At 46.0% G+C, this 14,700-nt stretch overlaps 6 protein-coding genes across 6 annotated transcripts; 2 read left to right on the top strand and 4 right to left on the bottom strand.

Moving 5' to 3' along the window:
* Positions 1 to 42: 42 nt before the first annotated feature.
* Positions 43 to 2,973, bottom strand: VTP01DRAFT_8531 (uncharacterized protein; the record flags this gene model as incomplete). The annotated part of the gene is made up of 10 exons (XM_069387663.1): positions 43 to 679; positions 744 to 1,323; positions 1,386 to 1,521; positions 1,600 to 1,969; positions 2,032 to 2,238; positions 2,302 to 2,376; positions 2,447 to 2,530; positions 2,594 to 2,650; positions 2,719 to 2,872; positions 2,931 to 2,973. The coding sequence occupies 10 exons, from the start codon at positions 2,971 to 2,973 to the stop codon at positions 43 to 45; spliced, it is 2,343 nt and encodes a 780-aa protein (XP_069241409.1).
* Positions 2,974 to 3,387: 414 nt separating this feature from the next.
* On the top strand, positions 3,388 to 4,315 carry VTP01DRAFT_8530 (uncharacterized protein; the record flags this gene model as incomplete). The annotated part of the gene is made up of 5 exons (XM_069387662.1): positions 3,388 to 3,429; positions 3,504 to 3,792; positions 3,849 to 3,961; positions 4,028 to 4,214; positions 4,278 to 4,315. 5 exons carry the CDS (start codon positions 3,388 to 3,390, stop codon positions 4,313 to 4,315), a joined length of 669 nt encoding a protein of 222 aa, XP_069241408.1.
* Positions 4,316 to 4,926: 611 nt separating this feature from the next.
* VTP01DRAFT_8529 (uncharacterized protein) lies at positions 4,927 to 6,302 on the top strand (the record flags this gene model as incomplete). The annotated part of the gene is made up of 5 exons (XM_069387660.1): positions 4,927 to 5,034; positions 5,110 to 5,712; positions 5,785 to 5,996; positions 6,065 to 6,142; positions 6,203 to 6,302. 5 exons carry the CDS (start codon positions 4,927 to 4,929, stop codon positions 6,300 to 6,302), a joined length of 1,101 nt encoding a protein of 366 aa, XP_069241407.1.
* A 468-nt stretch (positions 6,303 to 6,770) lies between these two features.
* VTP01DRAFT_8528 (uncharacterized protein) lies at positions 6,771 to 7,601 on the bottom strand (the record flags this gene model as incomplete). Its single annotated transcript, XM_069387659.1, has 4 exons — positions 6,771 to 7,311; positions 7,357 to 7,393; positions 7,449 to 7,517; positions 7,571 to 7,601. 4 exons carry the CDS (start codon positions 7,599 to 7,601, stop codon positions 6,771 to 6,773), a joined length of 678 nt encoding a protein of 225 aa, XP_069241406.1.
* A 377-nt stretch (positions 7,602 to 7,978) lies between these two features.
* Positions 7,979 to 13,098, bottom strand: VTP01DRAFT_8527 (uncharacterized protein; the record flags this gene model as incomplete). Its single annotated transcript, XM_069387658.1, has 2 exons — positions 7,979 to 10,821; positions 10,875 to 13,098. 2 exons carry the CDS (start codon positions 13,096 to 13,098, stop codon positions 7,979 to 7,981), a joined length of 5,067 nt encoding a protein of 1,688 aa, XP_069241405.1.
* A 284-nt stretch (positions 13,099 to 13,382) lies between these two features.
* On the bottom strand, positions 13,383 to 14,500 carry VTP01DRAFT_8526 (uncharacterized protein; the record flags this gene model as incomplete). The annotated part of the gene is made up of 4 exons (XM_069387657.1): positions 13,383 to 13,490; positions 13,546 to 13,649; positions 13,712 to 13,750; positions 13,810 to 14,500. The coding sequence occupies 4 exons, from the start codon at positions 14,498 to 14,500 to the stop codon at positions 13,383 to 13,385; spliced, it is 942 nt and encodes a 313-aa protein (XP_069241404.1).
* Between the last annotated feature and the right edge of the window lie 200 nt (positions 14,501 to 14,700).

Raw genomic sequence — 14,700 nt, 5'->3', positions numbered from 1 at the left:
TCGGACTGCAGTTGACACTTAAACAGCATAAGTACTAGTTAACTATCTGAAGGAAACGCTGCTAATACGCGGTCCAATATCGTCATCCTCATCATCGTCGTCGTCGCGTCGTCGTCGATAGAAACCACCGCCACCGCCACCACGTCCTCGTCTAGGACCGAAGCTCGTATTTGTTGGCGGTGGGTTTACTTTAACATCGTCCGCTATTTCCTGCAACCACGACGGTATTGCCTGTTTTGCATCTGTCAATAACTTGACCATGGATGGTGCCAATAACCGGTTGCTTCGCGTGAAAAATGCTGTTGCAAGCCCGGTATTTCCAGCACGACCTGTACGACCGATGCGATGGACATAGTCGTCGATGTCAGAAGGTAGTTCAAAGGATATAACGTGCGTAACGTTGGGGATATCCAATCCACGGGCGGCAACTGCAGTTGCAACCATAATGGGCTTTTTTCCTGACCGGAAAGCTCTCAAGGCTTCCTCGCGTTCCGGCTGCGTCCGGTCGCCGTGAATAGCTATCGCACGGAAACCATTGTCAAGCAGATACTCGCAAACCGAGTCCGCCATGCGTTTCGTTTCCACAAAAACAAGTGTCAAGCCTTCGGCTGTGTTTGTTTGACCTTGTTCTTTTAGAACTTCCAGAATCTTGGAACGTTTTTCATTATCATCCAAGAACCTGGAGGATGAAAAATTAGTCTTAATATCTTGCTAAATCAACTCTGTTAAAAATAGTCACTTACTCGATGCGCTGCGTAATGTTTTCCGAAGTAGCACCAACGCGACCAACAGACAAAAATACAAAATATTTAAGGAAATCACGAGCAAGTGCTTGGATCTGGCCAGGAAACGTGGCGGAAAACATGAGTGTTTGACGTCCTTGGACACCAGGCATATCCTCTTGTTCAATGATACGTCGTATCTGCGGCTCAAAACCCATATCGAGCATGCGGTCAGCCTCGTCCAAAATCAGGTACCGGATGTTCGCCAACGAGAGACGACGACGCTCCAGGATGTCAACGAGACGCCCAGGGGTTGCGACAAGGATGTTACATCCACGGTCAATTTGTCGCATCTGATGACCAATATCTGCACCGCCGTAGACAACGCACGGACGAGCGAACGATCGATATGTAAACTTTTTCGCTTCAGTGTATATCTGGGATGCCAATTCTCTTGTAGGAGCTAATACAAGGACTTCTGGGTACGCCTTTTTGTAAGCATAGCCGGACGATGAAGATTTCTGCTTTGGTGGTGCGGCGGGTCCATGGAGAAACATGTTTGAAAGCACAGGGAATAAAAATGCTGCCGTTTTGCCAGAACCTATAGATAATTGCGGATTAGGCGTGTGGATTTCACGGTATCCATCTATGCTTATTACTCACCAGTCTGGGCACATGCCATTAGATCGCGACCGGATTTAACTATAGGAATAGAATACTTTTGCACAGGCGTGGGTGTTGTATATCGAGCAAGTGTAATGTTGCTTAGCAAATGCTCGTCAATGGGTGGACTAGTAAACTGCATTGAAAAAGATTATGGCTCAGTATTGAAAAATATTTTTAACCGAGCTCTTTTTATTTTTTTTTTACAACAAACCTTTTCGATACAAGGTGGGACATTATCGCCTTTAGTTTCCACAGGAATATTTTCGTATTTATCAAAGTTTATGCCTGTATGCTGGGTTTCTTTGTCATCAGCTGTGCCAAACAGCTTGAGTTCCATACGCTCGTCGCGTGGTGCGAGCACATGCACACCATCCTTCCAGCTTCCTCGTCCATCGTTCTTTGGTACTTCAACCGGTTCAGTAAGGGTCATGTTACCCCAACCTGTACCTTGCACGCCGAATACACCGGTGGATGCTATGGGAATATCCCATTCGCTCGTACCCGTAGTAGTAGCAGTAGCGGTGGTATTCCAGCTGTCATTGCCGCCATTTTCGCTGCTTTTTCCTGCTGGCTCGCTCCAACTTTGGGCGAACACGATCAACTGTTAGACATGATTTTTAGGCAAACAAAGAAATATACGTACCTATCCTGAGTGCTTCCCCACCCAGAGCTGTTTGTGTTGTTCTTCTTGTCGTTTGCAGAACCCCATCCAGCTGATGACTGTTGCTGCGTCATATTTGAATTCCAAGTATCTGACTGCGAGGTGGCGGACGAGCCCCATCCATCATTACTCTGGTTTGCAGCCGATGATCTCCAGCTTTCCGATCCTTGAGTCGTAGACTGGCCCCATCTATTACAGAGTTGCCGTCAGTTATCAAGTTAACAACATAATCACATTTTTCGTTTGACATACGTAGCATCAGTCTGACCCCAAATTCCAGATGATTGCGTTGCTACACTGCTTTTGTTCTGAGCATAACTTGACCAACTTGAGAAAAAAAAGGTTCATGTATGAATACCTTTTCAATATCACGCTTTAAAATAGAGATAATCAGTACCCATCATTGTTTTGTCCCTGAGGTCGGCCTCCTCGTCCTCTGCGTCTGTTGTTGGATCCATATGCTCTGGCATAGTCGTTCCAACTAATCAAAAACGATCAATAACAAACAAGACTATTAATGTTTGGAAATAACCGAGATCATCACCTGCCACCAGCAGCGCCGCTGCCGCCTCTCCCGCCTCTCCTGAGAGCATTGTTGTCACTGATAACACACGATAGATTTGTCAACTTTGCGATTATACAAGATATGCACATTAAAAATACACATACTTTCGTCGTGTAATAGACTCCCAACCGCTGTTGGCGCTGTCGCCCTGACCCTGCGAGGTAGCGGGTCGCTGGCCCCAGCCCTCACCGTTGTCGGTACTGTTATTTTGCTTGTTACCCGTCGCCGATCTCCAGCCATCGTTGACATTCAGTCCGGCTTCGTGGAATGTTAGAATAGAGATCCACGATAGATCTGTCGATTGATGCAGCGTTACCCATTCTTTGGCTGACATAGTGGTCCCAGCCAGTGTTACTCATTTTGGTAAAGGAACAAGTCGTTGTCGTCGATGAATATCAATTTCTTTTTGTCTCTTTTGAAACACTACTTTTGATGACATCAAATCATGCCTAATATTATGCTGTGAGGAGTAAATGCCATTACTTTTGGTTGCTGCAACGTTGGTATCCATTGGCTTCAAATGCCACTGAAGTCAGAGTACAGTGTACGTTATCCAGCCATTCCATTGCGAAACATTTCATATCCGAAGCAAATAACTGTGGATGTAGTCCACGCGTTCTTCGCAACAAACAAGACGGCCACACGTGGATTAATGCGTATGAGATTGTGATATATCAGACTCTATTATACACTGTGCTGTTCAGGCATAAGCAGAGGCATCGAATTCATATAAGACAAAAGCAGTGTCCCTGTTCCTTTTTTCCTTTCCCGCTATGCAGGTCAAACGCACACTCGTTAAGCAAGGAGCTGAAGCTGTAAGCAGTACCCATGTTGTTCCCAGCAACGATCGCCACGCATACTCACACACTGACAACAACAACATCAACAGCGTGTCTTCCACCTCGATCGGTTTCTCACATTATCGCACGGCTGCATTGCCAAAGAACGGTTCTTGAAAGCTTACCGCCACCCAGATCTCGATCGGCAATTAACGTCAAGGCGCGTGCTGCAAGAAGCACGAAGCCTGCAAAAGTGTAAAAAAGCGGGACTCGATACGCCCACAGTTTATTTCATCGACGAAGATGCAGCAACGATCTATATGGAAAATGTAGTTGGCATATCCGTCAAACAACGCTTGTTAGATAGCCAATCCACGAATTACTCAGACGTCGACCAAGGTGAGCGCGACCTACTGGGCAGGTTTAATAATATTTTCTTTTAACACTGGATACAGCAAAACTCGCTGAAAAGATCGGCGTTTCCCTGGCAAGAATGCATGCTATAGATGTCGTCCACGGAGACTTGACGACTTCTAACTTGATGCTGCGACAAGACAACGAGTCTGTGGTAATAAAAAAGTTCTCAGACCATGGCAATGATAATATAATGCAATGCTGAGACCGTCCCACGAAGGTTGTCATAGATTTTGGATTGAGCTACGTGTCACCCTTGCCCGAGGACCAGGCCGTCGATTTGTACGTGCTTGAACGCGCTTTTGCCAGCACGCATCCAAACACCGAGCAACTTGTATCAGATATCCTTTCGCATTACCAAAAGAACTACAAAAAATCCAGAGCAGTAATGAGCAAGCTGGAAGAAGGCAAGTACTATGCAAAAAAATGATGATATTACTACTACTATGTACTGAAGACAAAGTATCCAGTGAGATTAAGAGGTCGCAAGCGTAGCATGATTGGATAAGCGACATTGATGTGATGTATCTTGACTATCTACGAAACGATGGCTCATCCAGGTAGCCAGCGAGGTTAGCCGCGATCAGATCGGTTAGATTCTACGGACAACAATGAATAAATATCTTTGTTAAGGTCAACAATGCGGTGCTTTTACTTCATTCTTTTGATTGTATACTGTGGGTCAATGTAATTTTCCTGCAGGCGGTCACTGTCAATTGTGTCGCGCATAGAAGGGAGCACAAAGTGCAGCTAAATGGGCGAGTCGACGTCATGCTACGTCTGGCAGCGCAAATGAATATGCGGTACACATAGTCCGTTCATCACCGAGTCAAAAATCCAGCGTGCGCTTTTTGGTGAGCATCTGCCCACAACTTGTAGATGGATTGTATATACCCAGACACTCCTAATATCCTGAACGAACTGGTCTGAACCGACACAAGTTCGGACACAGTTCCGCATTGGTGGTGGGCTCGGTCCCTATTTCTGTGTTCTGGAGTCTATTTGGCAGCCTTGTGCAACGAGCCACAATCATAAATGTGCTGCAGGGCACTTGTATCTGCAATGTTTTCTCTCCTTTTCTTTCCTTTTTCTCCCTTTGAAACCGTTATTTAGATTATTATGATTGACAAGCTTTTTGAGCTACTCTGTGGACTTGGCGAACCGTCAGCGCCTGCTTTGGAACCGTCTGACATTAAAGATGCCAACTTTCAGCAGCTATTATCCCTGGTAAGCAAGCGCCGTAAAGTTTTACCTCGCAGTGAAAAAAAAAAAGCAGTACACAGAGTTCATTGTCTACAATAGACGATGCCTTCTGCACCGCATATTGTCAGGGACAGCGTGCTGAACAAGGAAGCAAACGCACGTTTAAAGACCGTTCTGAGCAACAAGTCTCATTCTCCGAATAACACGATCCGCACCGTCAAGACAATGTTTGAACAGGCTATTCAGGCATGCGACCGAGACAAGGAACGATGTATGCTGCAGTGGCTCCAGGTCTGCGTCACAACGGCGGTCGACATGGCGTTCGATGAAGGATCTTCCGAGTCAAACACTAAGCCCGCCAAGCGCGCCACCAACAAGCAACAAGATGGCAGCAAGCGACAAGACAATGATGATGACGACTTTGTAGTGCCGGAGCGGTATGACAGGATCGGAGAATCGGATGATGACTATGTTCCATCCGACGAAGACGAAGCTATTGTGCCTGCTGCACCCCAGAGAAAGAATAACGGCGGCGGTAAAGGCAAAAACGGTAGAAAAGCACCTGCATTCAGCATGGAAATCGATGAAGGCGCGGGATCGAAAGCTGTCATTAAGTACTTTACTCAGAACGGTACCAGCGCCGCACTCAAGAACGGCTATTTTGCACAGTCTTACTTTTTCCCATCCAAAGAGAGCTACAATGCAAGTTTATACGCGAAATCCTGCAGGATTTTTGTAAATGTTACTTATGCCTTTCTGGTTTCCTATCTGTAGGCTTTTATCTCTGTGCTAAATTCTGCTACTACCTCAATCGATGTTTGCGTATTCTCGTTAACGGATGATGATACTGCCGATGCATTGATCGCTGCAAAGAAACGCAACTGCAAAGTCAGAATTATTACGGACGATCAGCAGAATGCAAACAAATACGCGGACGCCACACGATTGCAAGCGGATCATGGCATACCCTTCAAAACCGATCACAGGTAAAAGACAATAATTGCTCTTGGTACTCTCCTAGCCATCCGGCTGTGCATTAATTACTTGTACGTAGTCCTAGCTACATGCACAACAAGTTTGCCATCATTGATAGCGCCACTTTAATTAATGGAAGTTTCAACTGGTCGAAAGGGTAAGATCATGGCAGTATCAATGCATGTAGCTGTTGCTTCTAACTTGGTTTTGACACCAGTGCACGCACGAAAAATCGCGAGAATATTGTTATAACCAATATACCCGAATGCATCCAGGCATTCCAGAAAGAATTTGACGCTCTCTGGGCAGAGTTCTAGTCCATCACATTGTCCTATTGTAGCTGCATAGTTTTACAATTATAGTCATTATTTTAGAAGGTGATCTCCTTGTACACAATAACGAATGTTAGCATTTAGCATCATTTGCGTCGATGATGACGGCTGGGTGGGAATTCCCGCATGTATGACAATCGAGAATTTGTCAATTGAATATTCTGTAAATATTGTCCAGCTGACTGATAATGCCTTGTGCACGGATTGTTCCATGACTTGCAGCAGCGTTCAAAGCATGTCTCGAATGAGCCCCGCTGTGATTGCAGGTTCCTGATATCAACCTGTGTGTGGTCTCGATGGATACAACTCCAAGAAAAGGCAATGAAGAAAATTGGCCAGGCACAGTTCACTGAACAGCTGGCGGCCCGCTTCTTCTTTTATTGCTGATGCAAGCGCAAATACAATGAGAGAGATGTGTGGAAGAGGTGCGGGCATTTTTCCGTACGTCGGCATTCAGTGAGTTATCCTCTTCCGTGTGTGTGGTCTAGACGTGCTAGGTTCTTGTTCAGTGGATCCTGAAAAGTCCGGCTTCAAAGGGTGGCTCTGATGTGCTGGGAAACTGCTTTTTGCACTTGTAGCAATCCCAATAGGAGCCGAAACTTGTGCACCAGAGACCTTGCTTGCCGCCGGGATGTCACATGCGACCATCAGCAGAGCTGACCGATCTCGGACAGCGGACCACAGACAGTGGTATGCATATGGTCGCTGATGCTTTCTTTGGGTTGCTTTTCGTCTTCGGCGCATATTTGGAGCAAAGTGAAAGACACTGGCAAGACTCACCAGCATGCGCATTTCTTTCTTCAATTCAACCTCTAGCATTGATAGAGATGCTGGCACACCGATGTAGAGTTTTACAAGCTCGTCCACCAATGGTTCCATGTAATGGTTGATTTGGTGTTTGCTGAGTTTCTTTGTTTCCTTGCATGACGCCGCCAAAACTACTTTTCCAGACTTGTAACGTTGATCAAGTGGAAGGCTGTTCACGATAAAGTACCTTGCGCCACCGGAGTTTATTCAGCCGATGGAGAAGGCTTGGAACCAATCGACGTTGAAAGTGAGCATCAGAGAATGCTTGTCTTTGACAAAACATTCAATGTTAATATATCTGATTTCGATATCTAGCCATCTTACATACCATATGAGCATGAGCGAGATCTCCAATGATCGATTTCACTGTAGCACAAGAGTTTGACAGCACCTCTGTAACAGAGTTTCAATTTATCGTCTCTCAAGATGCATCCGTGTATACATACCGAGATTCGCCTTGCGTTCGCAAGAATCCATCGCTTCAGGCGTAGCGATTGGATTGCTCCGTATAGGTGAAAACAAGTGACGATAGAACAACCGAGCAGGACGAAAGAAATGTTGAAGGACGCGTCAACACAGAAAACAAACAATTTGCTTTTTTGTAGCACCCCTGAAAATGTCGTCCCTAAAATTTCCCGCTCTACTATGTCCCTCCTGGACGCAATTTCGTCAACTACTATGTTGTAACCGATCATTCTGAAAACAATACACATTCTTAAAGAACCTTTTTACCTGCCATTGTATCAACAAAGTCTCAGTGTATAGAATGAAATGGATACTTTTTCTTGTTTTCATTGTTCTTCCATGAATGTACAGAGGGGTGCCTTTGTTTGCTTTACATCTAAGATGGATAGCTACGTATATCTTGTAAAGTCCAGCAAATTTTCAATGGGTATCGTGCTGCCACTAATCGAGGCAGCTCGCGCTGCTGACGCCGAGGACGGGCCAGTAGCTGAAGCTGCAGCTGCTGAAGCAAGCGCAGCTTGTTCGTTTGCTTTGGAGAGTCGTTCCTTGACACGCTTGATATGGCGCAAGCGCTCTTTCCACGGTGAAACGTATTCTCGCTTTGTGAGCACACTTGATTGCACTTGAGCAAAGATATTTGCATGCAAGGCCATTTGCCGAACAAAGCCCGGTAGTGATTGGCTTGAGATGAGCTTTGGATCCGAAACAGGTCCAATTTCTGGCATATCAGGTCGCCTCTGGAGTTCAACCTTGAAGAATGAATTCTCCTGACCGCTTTGGGCTGAAGCTGGTTCCTTGGTAATCGAGTGGGGAGTGACAACAATGTTGATAAAGTTAAAGTGACCTGGAAGAGTATCAAATGCATAATCTTCGCCAGAATCATTGTACACAATCGTGACAAAATCGTTGCCAATGTGCCGTTTCTTGTCGTTACACTGCGGATCACGCTCCAAGTCCGTAGGCATCATTGTTGCAACATGGAAGATGATCTTGGTGACCTGATCCTCCCAAAAATAAGCATATTTGCCGTCCAGGTCCTTTTCTCGGTCAAGTCCTCCAGTGTTGTCTTTGCGGCCTCGCAAGGGTTCAATATGGCCGAGTGAACTCAAGAGCTTGACGTAATCTGGCGAACCATGTGTGTTTGCCAGGATCTCAACTTCGTTCTTTTGACCCTTGCCCACGTAGAGCACACCAATTTTGTGGAAATCGACAACAGGAGTTCGGTCCAAGGTAGCGATACTTCGTGCAGTCGTCTCATCGTCAGGTAGTGGTGGAGATATTTCCATGACTCTCGTAAGATCCGGATAGTTGCTTAATTGCATGTATAAGAACGCAGGATCCAAAGACTGGTTCTCCTTTCGTAATAGGCTGATGGGCTGGGAAGGCGTTTCCGCGGTCGCTGACTCGGGAAGAGTCTGACGTACGGCTGGAGTGGTTTCTGCTCCTTCGGCTTCAACATCCTTGTCTTCGTTTCTGTTTGTAGTGCTCGCAGATTGAGGACTACTTGGTGTCCTGGTTGGTGTACCTTCATTGCTACGGACAGCAGGCGATAATGTTCTTGAAAAAAGATCCAAAAGTGCACGCTGAGTTATGGATGGCCGTCTAGTAAGCAATCGATCCGAGGGAACGCCAGGGGCCTTTTGCTTGTCCTGCTCCTCCTCTGCCTTTGGAGTGTTTTCATCAAACGTAATACCAAGACCAGTACCTTCAATCTCCTCTTGCTCTTCAGTCGTCTCTTCGTCCTCTTCTCGAGACTGGATCATTCTCGCAGCATACAAGTCCGGTGTGTACTGCATCATCAACAGAGCCGGCAGTGTCTTGTAGTCGATATCTTCCGACCTGACTCTGTTCTCTACATTGCACATCAGCGACACAGTTCCAGAAGGACGTCGGATAGTTATTTCCACCCATCCAAGCGCGCTGGCTGTCTTCAACGTCAAGAGAGTGTGCCCATATAGCCATGATCTGGTATTTTGCTTTGCGACATTGGCATCGCTAGCTGGTGGAGTGGTGTCTGTAGCCGCGTCTCCCATCAGAATCTTGGAGACGAGCGATTTTTTTGGAGACAAGCTGATATCTGCAAAGCTGAACCTCGAAAGCATGTCGATACACGTGAAGGTTTGCTCATCTATGCTCTTGCCAATTGGGTTAGCACTCACGAGTCGCTGGATGATAAAAGAGACATGTTTCCGGCGCTCTCGCAGAGGAACCGCTGTGAACCACACTGTGATGACCAGATACGCCATTATAAGCACGTATTGAGACAGTGCAGTCTGGCTCGAGGCTCCGGCAGACGAATCTCTCTGCGCCTGTTGTCGAGTTGCAGTGGTTCCTGGTACTGGAGAGTTGGTTTGCTGTGCACTGCTCAAGCTTGGTGTCGATATGCTGCCAGATCGCTGAGCTTCGGCGGTGGAGGAGGAGGAAGTTGCTGAATATGAATGCTGTAAATAATTAAGAGCAATGGCGAATACGAGTTTATATGTGTCGCTTGTGAAGTTGGCATAAAGATTAGGAAGTCGCGCCAGACCTGAGAGAAATTCGAGGATATGTACAGAGACGCTGCTCACCGAAATGATCTGAGACATGCGTTGCAATATCTCGTTCAGCATCTTGGTCACCGACAATGGCAGTTCGTAGCAGCAGACTGTCAATGCGTGGATACAGGGTTTCGTCGCAGCTGTAACTTGTCTAAGGCCCATGTAGAACGCGTATACAATTTTGTCTTGAGATTGCTTGCTGAAAAATCGTCGATATGAAATCAAGACAACTAAAATGTTGTAGGCATGCACATTCAAGTCGTTGCGCCTTATAGTCGGTGGTAATCTGTGCACGTTCTCCAGCATCCTGCTGCTGTCAATCCATTGTACAACGCGCCTGCGAAGCTTTTCGATGCCAGTTCCAGCCCCACAAAATAGGTGTTTGTTACTGAGCTGCAGCGGTAATTGCTTCAAGACGAACGAAACAAGGTCCCAGTTTGAAGAATGAGATAGAATTGCAATATATGCATCTATCATGTCGTTGACAGGAATCACAACTTCGTCGTCGGGAATCATTTCGCCTTCTGGCTTATAGGATAGCAGCCGTGATTTTAACGGTCTTGGTCGTTTCGGAACGGTGGTCTCCAAATCGAGAGAAAGTGTCATGCTGCTCTTGTCTTTGTTCTTCTTTTCCAATTTGCGGTTGTTTTCGCTTTGACGTATCAATGTAATCAACGCATTGTCGCTTCCGATCGCTATCACATTGTTAGTTGCACTTGAATCTAGTAATCCTAAATTATGTACTTACGATCGGGAATGAAGCTGATACAGTGGTCAGGTTCGCATCTCAGACGTAACAACAGCTCTAGAGCGACTATCTTCGGCCCACCGTAAGGGCATAGCAGATCGTCCATGTTGTTAGCTATGCTCAGTATCGTCTGGAAAACTTTTAAACATCTGCTGCTGTCCAAATATACATCCATGGTTTCAAACAACTCGACAAGACCGCACATGGCTGGAATTCCAGTACAATAGGAACCATCCATTGATTGACCTTCAAAGGAGACCACAGGACTGCTGGCACTCAGTGGCGAGGCTGTAGTACTTTTTGACATTGTTTTTGCGAGAGGCACATGCGGAGGATGTGTCTGGCTCTGAGATCTTCGTAGCTTGCTCTCTTCCGGTTTCACGTCATTAGTTGGCGTCACTTCTCCGAGGCATTTGCAGCTAGTGCATTTGCGCATAATGTCCAGGAACATATCGAAAAGATCCTCGTCCGTGCAGCTTTCTAAGCCAACGATGATTAGATCCACAATTTTCTGCCGAATCGCAACACATGATTCTTGCGGAGCACCAGCGACCAGAGGGTATATAATCTTTCGATTTACTTCGTCCGGATAAAATTCCTTGACAGCACAGCAAACGTCGGTAATCATTGATAAGACTCGAGTGCGGATCGTTCTCGATACGTTGGTGGGTATATAAAAGGTCTCTGCTAACTCTAAAATGCGTTCAAGCCAACCGTCAGCGGAAGGTAGCAAGAGATGTTCTGTTTCATAGTAGGTCAACAATGCCCAGGATGCATCGGATGATAGGTGTTGCCTCAGCTTGTATACAATTCCCATAAATTGATCCACGGGGCCTTGATATGATTGTTGGGTATATTGGTTATATATACAAGTAAGAAATCGTACGAGCTGATGAACCATTGTGCGACCGATTATCTCTTCCAACTGTAAAGTTGGAAAGCAAAGTAGGGCCTGTCTGTCCTCGTCAGAAATAGATGTTATAATTTGCAATGTGCAAAAATCGAGAATTTCCCAGACAGTTGCCCACTCCATTGTCGTCAACTTGACTTTGTCGTTCTGTACAACATCGGTTAAGCACTCGAGTATCTTTGCGTTCATCGCGTCGTTGCCCTGCTGAACTCCTCGCCGCATATACATGAGTATCACAGAATCAGGTATCTGATAAGATTCGACCACGCTTGCTTTGATCTTTGGTCCCCATGCTGCCTCGGCGAGCAGTGTCACGGCTCCGTTGGCTAACAATGCTTCCGTGTCGTGGCTGTCCTGCTCTCGACCTTCTATGCGGCGACAAAGCGTAAGTACAGCGTTGTGGGCGCAGTGTGATCGTAGGAGGTTCATGTAGATAGACCAAGGTGACTCAGCTTTGTCGGGTATCAAATCTGCTGGTAGCATAACGGCTACACATAACATGTCCATAAACGGTGATAATGCCATAACCGGCACAAATCGATATCGCACAACGACGTCAGCAAAAGCCATGCAAGCACGGATATCATCCAAGTGGTTTGAGCTGAGCAAGGCGCGACGAGCGGCTCGAATCATGTGTGCTACTTCGACTTCTTCAAACATGGCGAATTTGAACCGTGCAATGTCGGTCATTAGACACATGATTTCGCAAAGATATAGTATTTTCGAAGGTTCGTATACGTTGTGTCTGTTCGAGTCGATAATCTTTTCCACATTGTATTCCGGTGCTCGTTGCAGAACCATATCTAGCCATGTTGCAAGTAATTTGGCAACGTTTTTCTCGAATCCTGAAATATCTCGGCCTCCTCTGCAAAGTGCGTATAGTACTCTATACATGTCGCCAAAGTCCTCCCAAATTTTGTGTTCTTTTAGCGAGCTGTAAAATGTTACTCTGGCCATACCAAGGTCGTTGTACTGTCCGCTGATGCATGCTGTCATAAAGTCAAAGACTGTGCTTCGGGCTTCGCGAGGCATACTTGACTCTAGCAAGTCTTGCACAGCAAAGAAGACATTGTCCAAATGAGTAAACCTGTAGCTTTTGCACAGATCGGCAAACGTCTTGAGATGTTTTAGACGGGCGGCTAGAGGCTGTGAACTTTCCACTAGAGGTAAGATAGCCCGAGCGTCAAGAGGAGTCGTAGGGTTCGTATTGTGAATGTTAAGGCATGACTCGACAGACACCGACGATGCGCGAGGTCGAAGGATATTACTGAGCCAGCGATTTGAAGTCGATGACGACGCTTGATTGCTAGACATGAAAAACTAGGCAATCCGTGGCTCTTAGATAATGGAGAAAAAAGTCGTGAAACGCGAAAGAAAATTTGTTGCCCTATATGGCAAACGTGACGAAGGTTCGGTGTGATCCTTGGAGGCGACTGCTGCTTAAACCGTCCTCCTCCGCTAAATAGGAAGGAATGATTATTTTCTTTGTTCATACAAAGACTCTGATAAATTAGGACAATGCATAGAGGACATTAAGCTCTTTAACGTATGTGCATTGTTCTATAGACTCTTGAATGACGGTTTATTTTAGCGTTATTTTAAAAACGCCATCTTCCAGCTCTCAATAAGGGTCTCACACGCAAGAACCAGTATCCAGCTCCGTATGCCACACCACCGAGATGTGCAGCGCTATCGAAGTATCCAAACTGATGCAGAAAAGTATAAGCACGCATACTTCGTTTGTAGCATAACTTGGCTTACCTGCCGTGTGTATGCATTGTACAGATCATACAATGCAACTGCACCTATTACTGAAAGTGCAGGCATAGGGATAAAAAAGAAAAGCAGGAAGCGAGTTTGCGGGACTAGATAAGTATGATGGGTTAGTATAGCACAGGAAGGCCACAATTTGAATGTCCCAACTTACATGCGAGGCCGTAAAAGGTCATTGCAGCCATCAAGAAACCTGATAAAGCGTGAGTATTCTGCGTAACAATGGGAAACATAAGAACGGTTTGATTTTACCTGAAGCACCCAGCGAAGCAACGGGTTCAGCAGGGTTGAATCTGTAGCTCTTGTGTAAGTGAGGTCTGATGTATTTGACGTATGCAAGGCTTGCAAGCGAAGAGGTGACGGCTGAGCCCATATAGAATAGTAAAAATCGAGATGGACTGAGTGTGGCAATCAACGGCGCAGCTATTGACTGCAAAACAATCATGTTGAGGAGGAAATGTGGCATGCTTTCATGCGAGACAGAAGATGTAAGCAGAGTATATATGCGTCCCTCACGCATGTTTTGCAAAGATGTCATGAAATTTTCACGCATAAATACAATCCAGCTCCCGTCACCAAACTGTCGATAACAGCCTTCCGCGTACTGCCAAGTCAGAAAAACTGCGAGGTTGACACCGATAATGGTCCATGATAATTTCTCCGGGCTTTCGTTGTTGATACGCCGAGCGAGTCTCTTGAAAGGATCCTGCTGTTGTCTTTTAACTTCTGACAAGGACTGCCGGTTCTGGTAGTAGTGAGGTCGAATATATGTACGCCATTCGCGTTTTAAGAACCATGATTCAGGTCGCTTCGTTGAATGGCTGGTGAAAAAGGACGATCGTGTGAAGAGCGATCGCGACGGTTGCAGATTGGTGTGTACCCTACAGTGTGCAATCGGTATTCTGGCAATAGTTATATTTCTCGTCACGAGTGAGCGAAGCATGCGGACAAAAAAAGAGTACCGACCCGAAATTGCCTGCTGCTGGCTGATATAACTGCTGCACTGAGAACGAATGCGCCAACCACATCCATATCACACACGTTTTTAAATCAAGTCGGGAAACGTCGGTGGAACGAATGCAATATGCTTCGTTATCCACGATTCTCTTTTACAACAATCACAAACAATTGACTTTTGTACGA

The sequence above is a fragment of the Rhizomucor pusillus genome (assembly GCF_041956525.1).
Source record: "Rhizomucor pusillus strain CBS 183.67 unplaced genomic scaffold VTP01scaffold_5, whole genome shotgun sequence".
NCBI classification, from domain to species: Eukaryota; Fungi; Mucoromycota; class Mucoromycetes; order Mucorales; family Lichtheimiaceae; genus Rhizomucor; species Rhizomucor pusillus.
Note: the sequence above shows the minus strand (reverse complement) of the source record. Positions and strands in the feature narration are given on the sequence as shown.